Source organism: Nymphaea colorata, chromosome 5 (genome assembly GCF_008831285.2).
Source record: "Nymphaea colorata isolate Beijing-Zhang1983 chromosome 5, ASM883128v2, whole genome shotgun sequence".
NCBI classification, from domain to species: Eukaryota; Viridiplantae; Streptophyta; class Magnoliopsida; order Nymphaeales; family Nymphaeaceae; genus Nymphaea; species Nymphaea colorata.
This window is the reverse complement of record NC_045142.1, coordinates 11375883-11388370: the sequence shown is the minus strand read 5'-3', so window position 1 is coordinate 11388370 and position 12488 is coordinate 11375883. Positions and strand designations below refer to the sequence as shown.

The following is a 12488-nucleotide window of genomic DNA, read 5'->3' as shown; positions in this document are numbered from 1 at the left end:
GGATGACTGTGATGTTTGGCCTACCATAGTGTAGGTGCATCTAGTGTTAGAGAAGGGCAACATTTTCAAAAACTCATCATCATTTTGTGCTACAATAAACTCTTATAAACCTGTGACCCTCCCTGTGTCCTATGCATTTGCCACTTCTCATGTGGATTTCCAACTATAAGAGGTCAAAGAAGGTTTCCAAGAGGTCATGGTTGGACTATGAAAACTCCTCGATCAAGATCAAGAGGGAGAAAAGTGCAAAGAAAGGCATTAACTTCATTCTTCTCTCTATGTTCAATTAGAGATAGAGAGAGAGGGAGAGAGAGTTCCATCATCAACCACTATCATCATTTATCAATTTTCAAAAATATCCTATTGTGCTATAGAGGACTTTATACACGTAAATGATGGTCTCTTTTTACCTAAAACATGCTCCTTTAGAAGGCTTTGGAAACCTCCATAAGAAAGGAAAAATGTATCGGTCTTGTTCCTTCTAAACTATCTTGCTTCACAGGGAAAATGCTCAATGCTCCCATTGATGTTCCATCAATAAAATATTATGATACCTTGACAATGTTATTGTATATGCGACAGAAGTCATAGATTGGTCATGAGTGAAGATGGGTGGAGCAACAGCATTAACAACTTGCTATAAGCAATATTGTTGTTTTACTACCATGGACTAACCTTTAGCTAGCTAAGATGAAAGGTACCCTTGTACTTTCCTTGACATTGTTTGGAATCAACAAAAATACTCGAGGCTTACCTTTATGGAAACAGTTGGTGGCTATGAAATGGTGGATTAAAAACTACTTTAGGGATTAATGCTATAGTTAACTAGCATGGGACCATGAGTCGCACGTCACAAATTGTTAGCCATGGGACAACAGCAAAATGCAAGTCATGTGAAGCTAGTTGTTATTGTCTTGAAGAAAAAGTTTTATGTTGATAAGGGAAAATTTGAATTAAACATACGTGCAATACACAACTTGCACAAACATGTATCTCTCACAACAACCTCGTGCAATAGCTTATGTTGCATGATTGTAGAGTGTTACAAGTCACACATAGTTAGCCATTGCACAGTGGTGAAATGCAACTCTCAGTCAATTGGCCGTTTGCGATTTGTAGAAAGTGACTATGAATTGCAAGCGCAAGGTGAGTGTTTTGCTCATGCAATAGGCACATTACATGATTAGCAAAGTTGTCTTTCTTGCAACATTCAATCTAAATCAGATTGTGTTGTTTGATTTATTCTTATGGGTGGAAGATGTTAGACATTGTATGCAATGCCACTCTATTGGCATTGGATGTAGAATGACCATTAGTGCAAACAAAAAAAAGTTCACTATAAAACTTGTTTGTATAAGAAAGGAATGAAAAGAAAGAAATGGACAAATATTATGTTTGTCTAGCTATATAAAGAAAAAACAAAAAATTTAGATTTGTTTACAATAATAACCTTAATATGCAAAAATTTGAGAGAGTGGGTTAGAGATTGGGCCTATCTCACAACATAGAAAAGAGGGGTTGCCGTAAGCCCCTTGATCCGACGAGAACAGAGCAAGTTATTTGTTATAGCCTTTTACCACCACATGTGAAAAAGCATGACACCTAAGTCGCCCTCTGTAAAAAAGGCGAAGCAGAAGTTATGATGTTGATCATAAAATTATCATTTTCAAAATTATAAGTATAGAATTATCATTTTCAGATCACTATTTTCCTTTCCTTCCAATCTCGGAGTGATTGGAGAATCATTGTTTTCTTTGTTTTCGCGATCTCATTTATCCTCTTCTCCTATCCCTCTCATTCGTTCATTTTCCACCTTTAAATGTAGACACCCAAGTAGAAACTAGTTGTTCTTTACCTAACAGACCCTGAATTTGTAATGAAATATTATAATATGGAGAGGGAATGGAATTGCACGTATCGGTGGGGTATTTCGTAAAGATTACTGGGTAGCGAGAGAGAGAGACGATGGAAGAGCAGGGCGGAGGCGGGGAGGAGCATGGAGTTCTCCTCTATTACAGATATGTCACCATCCCCGACGTTCCTTCCATGGCTCTCTTCTTCCGTGCCAACTGTGAGTCCCTTGGTCTCCTCGGCCGCGTTCGCATCTCCCCCTCCGGCGTCAATGTCACTGTATGTTTCCCCCTCCACCTTTCTTTACTTTCTCTCCGTTTCATTGTTTTCTCTTCTTTAGGTCATTCTTTTGATACTCCCCCTGATGCGGAAAAGTAGGAACTGGAAATATGATAATGGAGCTGGAATGAGTATCTCAACTTCGCCCATTTCAAGTTTATGATTTAATCTTGTTTATCCATTTTTGGTCCTTGTTTGGGAACTTCGGAATCTAAGAATGGTGATTAGTCCTACTGATCGATAGCTAGGTCTTATTAAGTTCTGCCTTTCTCCTTAAGTGTTGTGGTTGACAACCCTATAGGTCGGCGGCAAGATGACTTCTTTGAAGCAACATATTGCTGCGGTGGAGTCGTATTCATTGTTCGAAGGAACTGATTTCAAGCTCGCATCTTGCCGGAGACCATCAGACGATAGGGTTGCTACGGAGTGCGGATTTACTACCCTTTCAGTTCGAGTCGTCAAGGTACTGTATCCTCTTTCTCTTTTTGGTTTCGGTAGATCCATGCTAGGAGACTCAGAGGAGCCCTGTTATGAGTTCAAAATAATGGAAAGTCGCAATATGCTATGATACGTTTATCGATTTCCTTGGTTAGTAGTGATTATTGTTCAAATCCTTTTCTGGTCTTCAGCTTTGTTCTCGGGGTTGTTGGTATCCATGGTCTGTGCTAAGTGCTAACATCTTCTCTCGTTGTTCAGCGTTGTTTTTATAATCCGTGATTCTTTTTTTAAACTATTTTTTGTTGTGCCGTATGAGTTCTGCCTTTTTAGTTTTCATTTACATTTTTTTTTCGAACTGAGCATTTTCTTTAAATTCTGGCTAGGATTTCTTTCTTAATCTAACTTCTGGAGGTTCTAGCGAGCCTCTCCCTTTTGTTCCTTCATGAAATTAATCTTGTCTACGTTTTGCTTTTTTTTTTTTTCATTCTTCTGGTCTACTGCAGGAATTAGTTACCCTTTGCTCTCATCCATTGCCGAGGCCACTGTCCATTTCAAATGCTGGAGAACATCTTTCAGCAGCTGAGTTTCATTCTGTTATCCAAAATGCAGGTCAGTTTTCTGCATTCTTTTTTGTATTGTATGACTTTGTTCTTCCAAAATTTGCAGAAAAGGGCCTTACAAATTCGCCTGCGGATTTATTTTTAAGCTTCCATTCATATGCTCTTCATGTGAAGCTAATGATGGATTTGATGCAGGGACAAAGGACTCTAAATTTTATAAAGGACATGTTTTATTGGATGCAAGAAACATCTATGAGACAAGAATTGGGAAGTTTCAGGCTGCAGAGGTTGATACTTTAGATCCAGGGATCAGGCAATACAGCGACCTGCCTGCTTGGATAGATGCACATTCGGACAAGCTGCAAGGAAACTGCATTCTAATGTATTCTTTTTTGGTGCATTTACATTCTTTCATCATCTGTTTTCTTTTTTGTTCCAATAAATTAGAGTTTGTAAATGTTCGTTGAAATGGCCCCTTTTATCAAGTAATATTATGCTTTTTGGTTTCCCTTTTGGCCTTTCTACAAATCTTTTTCTATCATGTAAAACTTTAAACTTTAATTTGGCTTTCAGCAAAAAGTATACACGTTAAGATTTTGTAAGAGAAGCTTGTGGTGCCACTCATGGCTAAAAAGTTTTAGTTGCATGGATTGATGTTACCTGAGTCAATGCCATCGTGGGCCAAAGTGGTAACTGCTTTATCATTGATCTCTTCTTCACAAGGGTATACCTGAAAGTTGAAACATGATTTGTTGTTTTCTGCTATCGAGTGCCTCAAAGCGAAACCTATCATTTGGTCTGGTTCACTTTTTTAAAAGGTGTACCATAACATGTACTGATCAGGCTGACCTGTACATCCTATCAGAATGTATCTTAAAATTAATTTTTTAATTCCTAAAAATTAATAAATCAGAAAAAATCGAGAAATTTTCAGAGAAAAATGGGGGAAAAACAGGGAAAATATAAAAAAATTCAAAAAAAAATCAGGAAATATGTGTTCCATATAAAAGGCTCATCACACATGAAGAAGATTCTTGATTTGTCATTCATAAGTCATAATATATCAACAACACATTTATTAATGAGAAATCAAAGATTTAGAATAACATAATAAGCATCCATAAAGTTTAAGCTTTAAGTTTAAAGTGGTTTAGATTATATCAGAAGTTCCAACATTAATTGTTCATTGGGAAGTGCCAACTATCATGATTGTCATCAATTAATGTGATCATCATCATTATCATCATCTTTTTCCTCATCATTATCATCATCTTCTTCCTTATCTTCTTTCTCATTTTCTTCGTTAATTTCTTCAATGCCTTCAAATTGGATGCCCTCACCAACATATGGTGACTCTCTTTCTTCACCAAACTCTGCTACTCTTTTAATGTATAGAACATCAAAATCATCCTATGGCAGTTGGTTCTTTTTCAACCCAAGACTCTAATACATCGAGATTTTCTAGGCTGATAGGATCAAATTGGGTATGATGTAGATAGCATATAGGTTTTTTGAAACCTATATGTTATTATCGAATGTTATGCTTTTGTATCATAGATACCTATGTTTTATGTATCGAATGATACGATTCTGTATCATAGATACATATGACATGGGTCTGGTTATATTTTTCATGTTTCCCTATAGAATTTAACACAGGAAACTATGTTAATTTTGGTGCTTGGATGACAACTTTTTCTATCCCATGAGCAATTTGTTAAGCATGTATATCTTGTATCAACACAATATCAAAAGACACTTAAGGAAGCTTCATATTCACAGCCAAACAAATGTCTTTACACACTGTGCTGTTAGCATTAGCTACTTCCATATATGGTCATGATTGCTTTTCTGTTCATGTGTTTTTATATTGTACATGACTACATGTTTCCAATAGTATTGTTTACAGTTCTTGGTTATATGTTTTTTGCTTTTAAGATCATGATCTAAGTCACATAGGTGTGTACAAGTGATGAGTAAGTTGTCAAAATCAGAAGTCTAACACCAATCAGACAAGAACCTAAAAGACTAATTAGGAATGCTTAAAACTTTAAACAGGTAAAAATAATGATGTCTTTATGAATAAACATAGTCACCCACTTTTTGTGTGTCAGTGTATGTCTATATATATATATATATATATATATATATATATATGTATGTATGTATAGGATTTGTAAATTCCTCTGTCTGGATTTGGACAGAGTCCAAGTATTTCAGCTCCTACACACACACACACACACACACACACACAAACATTGTATTAGAAGGGCCTTGGCTTTAAATACTCTTGTGTCTTGCCTTAGCCGCTGATAAACTAGAGTCGCAAGCAGTCCCTTGATAGCAAAGTCACCTGAGATAAAAGACCTTGACGACTAAAAGCTGCTAAGGATCCTTAGGCTGCACTCGACTCTTAGAGAAAAAAAAAGTGTGACAATTTTTTTACTATTAGACTATTAGTGACTAACTAATTTAGTTGATTGACTAGTACATGGTCCATGGCATTGTCAACTATGTGGCCTTGGACTAGTCGATCAGGGAGAACATGCTGAGTCAATGTGGGAAAGCCAACTGCTATAGATATGGGTATTATGAGTTTTACCTGATGGCCTTTGGCTTGACAAGCACATCAACAAATTTCATGGACTACTTGAATTGGATTTTTCTTTAGCTAAGTCACATGGGTATGAATACGGTTTAGGTATGGATATGGAGATATGGGTATGGGCACATCAACTTTAGAAAATGTGGGTGCAGTAGGATATGTGTATGTATATATGCAATATAACACAAACAAATCAAAATGAAAGCAACATTTTACTAAACAAATGATATAATGAAAACATTATATGTTAATGAACAACTCTAAAAGCAGAATGAAAATTAAATAGGAAAAAATCAGATCAAGTAAATTTGAGTAGTTTGGATCAGTTTTGATTTAAAAGGTACCCAAGTGTGTCCAAGTACCCATTTTGGGTACTGGTACGGTGACACGGGTACGTGGACCTTCTTGAAGTACCGAGGTGACTTAGTTCATGAGTGTCTAGACAAATCATAGTTGTATTCATGATGATGTTTTGGTAGCACTAAAGGATCATTCTGGAGACGTTTAGGCTATTATTAGAGCTGCCTTTAAGACTTTTTGAAGATTTTACAGATGACTAAGTTGCTCTAGAAGGAGATTTAATTTGCGTGGACAAAGGATTGTGAGTAGAGATCCCATACTCTCAAGCATAGATTGACTACTGCGCCAATGTTGACCTTACCCTCTGTGTGGAAAGAATTTGCAGGATGAAACGATGCCTCTCGCATAAACTATGGATGTAAACAGATGCAACATAGTGATGTGGTTGCCTACATGTCTTGGCAGCATAGCACACATGAGAGGAACAATCATACTTGTAGTCTAGACTCTAGAGCTAGGTACAGTCGTATTTGCCTTGAAGATATAAAAATTTTGTCTATATGGGGATGAATGAGATGTTTATCAATGACAAATCCCCAACTATTTATCCTGCAAATGAAACTAAATTTAAGGCAATGGAGGTGGATGGAACACCTTAAGGACTATGATCTTAAACTCTCATTACCACCTTGGAAAAGCTAATGTTGTGTCAGATGCCTTAATTCATAAGATGAAGGGAAAAACTTAATATAATGCATTATCTCTAGCCAAATAGTAGTGGTGTCATTTCCATGTCCATAGGGACATATGAATTTTTAATATAATGCATTATGTCCTTGCCAAATTGTGGGTCTGTTTGCAAAGACAAATTTTTCTTTTTGAATTGCTTATTGCATGCCAATAAAGGGTGGCAGCCTAAGTCACACGGGTGCACCAACTATGGGTGCGGGTGCAGTCCGACATGGCACCCAACTCGGTCAAACCGAATCGGGTGCCGCTGCCATACCCATTCTTTTTTTCTCTTGTTTTTTTTTTCATTTGTTTTTCCTTCTCCTGTCTTTCCCTCTTCTCTCTCCCCCCCCCCCCCCCCCTTATTTTATTTAATAAAACTTTGAATTTTGTATGAGATCAAGTTAACCTTCATAAAAAAAAGTTTAAAAATATAAACAAATAAAATTACTTATATAGAAAATAACATATATAATGTGTGTATATATATATATATATATATATATATATATATATATATATATAAGCTCTTGCCGCACCCGCACCCAATTTTTTTTGGAACTTGCCACATCGCGCACTGGCACCCCCACCCACACCAGCACCCGCACCTTGCACCCATGTGACATAGGTGGCAGCATGAGCAACTGCATGTTTCTTGGCTACTCATTGTGATATTTACATTTTTTTAGGTACTGCACTGGAGGTATACGCTGTGAAATGGCATCTGCATACCTAAAGACAAAGGGTTCTGGATTTGAGAATGTTTATCAGGTTTGACTTTTCTGCTTTTTGTAGTTCTTTAACAACTGTTGTCATCTGCTCTATGACACTCTTTGGACTCTGCTGGCAGAAGATAAATTATTCTTTTGTGCTGCTAGAACCAGAAATACAAATCTAGAGGCCCATTCAAAAAGTATTTTTCCCAAGTCACCAACTGATAAACTATTGGAACATCTACTTTTAGAACTATCTCAAATTAACATTCTGTTTAGATTGGATTGACTTCAGTAGAGGGGCTTGCACATGTTGAAGTGCAGCTAGAGTTTGTGAATAATTTAAAAGCTTTTAATTGAGTGCTTTTTAGTTGCATACAGTGGGAAGTAGGTGTCGTAATGGAAACTAAAAAGTGGAAAGTGATCTTCATGATGATGAATTTGTGTGGTTAGATAAAAGGGGAAGTATGATATTGAACTTTATGAACAAAATAGAAACGTGATTGTGAGATAGTCAAACTAGACATTTTAGATAAATCTGCAAGGCTTTTCCTTCAGTGACATGATTCTGCGGGGGGAAGTGGCAGTTATTTGTGGGTGAGATTACACTGCTAGGACACTTTAGTTACAATTTGTAGGTGACTATCTAGATAGCCAGATTCCAAACCATGATGCTTGTTTTTTCTTTTTGCAGTTGTCAGGTGGAATACAGAGGTACTTGGAGCAGTTCCCTGATGGTGGTTTTTTCAAAGGGAAGAATTTTGTTTTTGATCACAGGTATGTATTGCAATGCAACAGCTAGTTCTGCTATACGAGTGAACTTTGGGAATGATCGTGTCACCTTTGTCAAATGTGTTTGCACTTTTCAGGATTTCTGTTGGAAGTTCTGATACAGATGTTATTGGCTCATGCTTACTTTGTGGTGCCCTATTTGATGATTACTCATCACGTCATCGTTGCCATCTTTGTAGAATGCTAGTTTTGGTTTGTGAGAACTGCCAGGTATGGGGCACATGTTATCCTTCTATTTGCTAGTGAGTTTAGAATGTGTTGGCTTCAGGTTTGAGAGCTGTCCAAGAGCAAATAGCCAAATACTATTTCTTTTTTCTTTAAATTAAGGGCATTTTGCATGGTATATCATTGTGTCCGACTCTTCTCCTATTATGTTCTGCGCAGAAAAATGGCAGTGCTATCTACATTTGTGAACTATGTCAGACGAGTAGGAAGGGAAATGTATCGACTTGCTTACAAGAAAATACTACATTGTTGATGGAATCAATGCCTGAGGAACTGCAGGAAATGAAGCCTGAATCAGCTACATTTTGTGGTTTGACAAAATACTTGCCTGAGCCGTCTGGCCTATGTGGTGGTAAGGTTTGTATTGCGTTAATGACTTGATTCATCTTTTCATTAGCTGGACTGATATTAGTAGCCATTTGATCTAAAACCGTTGATGGTATGACACTATGTTGTCCAAGTTAGTTGCCTTGCATATAAGTGACAAGAGTGTGGGGTTTGCCCTGCCGTACCCATGTCTGCCTTTTTAGAGACACAGGTGTGGCAGGGCAATCGGGTAGGTCAGGCTATGTCACGGTGCATCTGGGGTGGGGGTGTGAATGCAGGTGCAGTTGTGAAGCAGCACTAATAAGAGAGTTGCTCTCAGCAGCAAACATATAGGAGGTCGGATTTATCATTGATTTCGCTGTATGCTTCTTTCTTTAAAAGATTTTTTCGTCCAAAAGAGGATGAAGAAAGAAGGGGATCAAGAGAAATTTATAGCCTTCGTCATTTGGCTCTTTCCTTGGAAGACTTTTTGTTCAAAAGGGGGGAAGGGGAAAAGAGAAGAGGGCAAGAATGGCAGGGAGAATGTGAAGCAGCAAGAGAGTCGTCTTCTTGTTGATGATTGAGGTGCTGTCTTCGATTATATCAGCATCGCTGATATGGGAGACACTGGCTATTGTTCTCCTTGCAGTCAGCACTTTTCCTGTTGCGTCATTATGGACCAGAATTCACACACTCTCAAATGAGGTGTGGTGCCTCCTCAGGAATCCTTTTGCTGACCGTCGCACTTCCCTTTGTCATCCTTTCATGAGTGGCACAATTGTCAAGTTCACACACATCACCGGAAGTTGGATCTGAAAGAGCAATGTTTCTAGAACCTGGTGGGCATAGGTTTTTGAAACTGTAGGTATTGGTGGTGTTATGAAAATTCTACGAACTTGGTTAAGGTGAGGGTTTGGCTTCAATAGTCTTTTTATCAGCTGAAGCCTTTAGTAGAGGATAGGTAATGTACTGTTGCCTCTTGTAAATCTGTAGCCACAATAAGATGTTTGGAGAAAAATGTTGCTTTCAAACCTTTGGAACGGTTAAACCAATGGCAAGCTTAACAGTGCACTTATCCAATGTGTTGCTTTCTAGGCAAAGTAGGAGTACTTTGTTCAGTGTTTCGTTTGGCATTCACTGTTTATTTAGTTCTGATAAAAGATCTGGAGAAAATGCTTGTGCTCGTCTCACAATTCATAGGTGCCTCTTGTTGAGCGGCATTCGGCATATCGAATTTGCGTTTAGGGTGCCTATAAATAAATAAGTGGGAGCTTTAATATTATCTTGCTTCATTTGCTCACTTAGTATGTTACTTTTTATCATCTTTTATTTGTTCTTGAGTGCTTATGCTTTTACCCATATTTTTTTATTTTTCTGATTTTTTTATTTGATTTTTTTAATTTGAAAACACATTTTTTAATCGGTCTGATTCACATATGATTCTGATTCTGATTAAATTCACTGATTGATTGAATCATTAGGCTTTCCGATTCAATTCAAAAAAAGTTTTGATGACATTGATTTTAGGATTTACATTTTGACTAGCCTTTTCTTGTTTTCAGAGTCTCTAGATTCCATGGCTCGACAGAAATTGCGAATACTCTGCCTACATGGATTTCGGCAGAATGCTTCAGGATTCAAGGGAAGACTGGGATCATTCATGAAGAAACTGAAGCATCTAGCTGAATTTGTCTTCGTTGATGCACCGCATGGACTGCCATTTATTGTTCAACCTCATCCTACTCAATTGAACGGGGAAGGAGCTCAATTTCCTGCGGAAAATGGAGCTGCTGCATCCAGTAGTTCTCCTCTGGCATATTCTTTTCAGTCAACTGCCAGTAGAAGATATGCATGGTTGGTTACGAAAAAGCAAGAGAACCTCACTTCGACAGAGTGGGAGGTAGCTAATGAGCCATTTGACCCATCTCAGTACCAGAAACAAACTGAAGGATGGGAAAAATCTTACAATTTTCTAAAGAAAACTTTTAGTCAGATGGGCCCATTTGATGGGGTGATGGGCTTCTCTCAAGGTGCTTCAATGGCTGCCACTCTTTGTGCTCGACGTGCACACGATGTTGACATAGATTTCAAGTTTGCAATTTTGTGTTCAGGGTTTTGTACACCAGCCTTTGTATTTAAGGGACTTATAGAATGTCCTTCCCTTCACATATTTGGTGGAACAGTTTCCAAGGACAAGCAGATTTCCCGTGATGCGAGCTTTAAGTTAGCAAACTTATTTAATCCCGCCTGTACCGTCGTTCTGGAACATAATTCAGGTCACATTGTTCCTACGGAGGCTGCGTATATCAGCCAGATAAAAAACTTCCTTCAACGATTTCAGTAATTTTATATAAACTCGCCTACCATTTGATTTGCTTGTCATACCTAAATATTACCAATCGTTTGCTTTTCACATTCAAACATTTACTACTGTAGTCTCGTCGCATCCATGATTTGATCGTTTTTTGGGCATGCATGTCAATGTTAATTCCTAAGCAATGTGAAGAATTGATACATCCCAGTTGACGAAGGCTCTCGTTCCTTTCTCATCTCCATTCGCATTGGTTTGCCTAACAATCCATGTAAATGTCTTGCAATTAAGTTTACTATTAATTGGCAATTTCAGCAAACGCAAAAAAATTGGGAACATATTAAAATGGTCTTAACTGTGATACAAGCATTTGCTGCTAGGTCATGCTTGAGGAAACTCGACAGGTAGCGTGGATGGTAAAGGATAACCGGAACGGAGGCTTCACTGAAATATCAAGCGTTGAGTTCGCCTGCCATTCTCTATAGCCTGTTCACGTAGAGAGAGAGAGATTCAATATAGTGGCATCCTTCTGTAAGTCGTGACCTCAGATATAGACTACACACGTAAGGGTGAAATAAAATTAGCTTTGAATTTTGATTTTAGAAATTCTAAAAACAAAATTCCACCTTAAACTGGAATTGAAACTAAAATTCCAGTGCTAGTTTCCTTTTGTGTTTGATAGTATAGAATTTTAATTCTAAACTTGAAGATGATGTGTTCGATAAAACAAATTAAAATTATGACACGTACCTTACAGAGACAAGAAAAAATTCTAAAATTTTAGAATTATAATTCCACCATGTAGGGCATAATCACAATTTTAGAATTTTGATTCAAGAATGAATCTATATTTTCAGCTCAAAATTCTATGTTTGATTACACAATTCTCACTTTATCTGTGAAAATTTTAATTATATAATTCGACAATTTCAGCCTAATCAGCTGGTCAGTGGAAAGACTCTTTGAGGCGCACGCTAAGCAGTCCTGGTTACAGCTGGGCGCAACTTATGGTCCGTATCAGGGTTTAAATAGTTGCCCAGTCAACCTGGTGACTTGGCTCGGTTTGCCCCCTAACGAGTCATCCAAGTAAGGTGACTCGTTTTGCTTCATGCTTCAATATTTTATTACTATTTATAGTTGATGCATGTTAAGATGTAACTTCTGTTTGTTACTTTATTAAAGATACAAGTTCAGTTTGTTAAAGCCGAACATTAATTTTAAAGAAATTGATTGAGTTTTCTTAATTTCTATTCTATTTTGAATGCTAAATTAGTAAATTGCAACAATTTATAGAGGATAAACTTAGTTGTGACTTCACTGTAAGTTAGTTCGACTTTTTTTTTTAATGATACATGTGAAATTAAGTCATTTTTACAATC

The 12488-nt window shown here is 37.3% G+C and overlaps 1 protein-coding gene across 1 annotated transcript; it reads left to right on the top strand.

Annotated features, from left to right (window-relative positions):
- The first annotated feature begins 1848 nt into the window (after positions 1-1848).
- On the top strand, positions 1849-11182 carry LOC116255160 (rhodanese-like domain-containing protein 6). The gene is made up of 9 exons (XM_031630927.2): positions 1849-2130; positions 2432-2593; positions 3072-3177; positions 3324-3510; positions 7452-7533; positions 8170-8252; positions 8345-8477; positions 8652-8844; positions 10361-11182. The coding sequence occupies exons 1-9, from the start codon at positions 1966-1968 to the stop codon at positions 11140-11142; spliced, it is 1893 nt and encodes a 630-aa protein (XP_031486787.1). The 5' UTR covers positions 1849-1965; the 3' UTR covers positions 11143-11182.
- The last annotated feature ends 1306 nt before the right edge of the window (positions 11183-12488 follow it).

Bases quoted from the DNA above. Each gene is read 5' to 3' on its own strand.
- LOC116255160 (XM_031630927.2), top strand. From the start codon at position 1,966: ATGGAAGAGCAGGGCGGAGGCGGGGAGGAGCATGGAGTTCTCCTCTAT. The intron at 2,594-3,071 runs GTACTGTATCCT...GGTCTACTGCAG, and splicing joins TTTCAGTTCGAGTCGTCAAG to GAATTAGTTACCCTTTGCTC. The intron at 8,478-8,651 runs GTATGGGGCACA...TGTTCTGCGCAG, and splicing joins TGGTTTGTGAGAACTGCCAG to AAAAATGGCAGTGCTATCTA.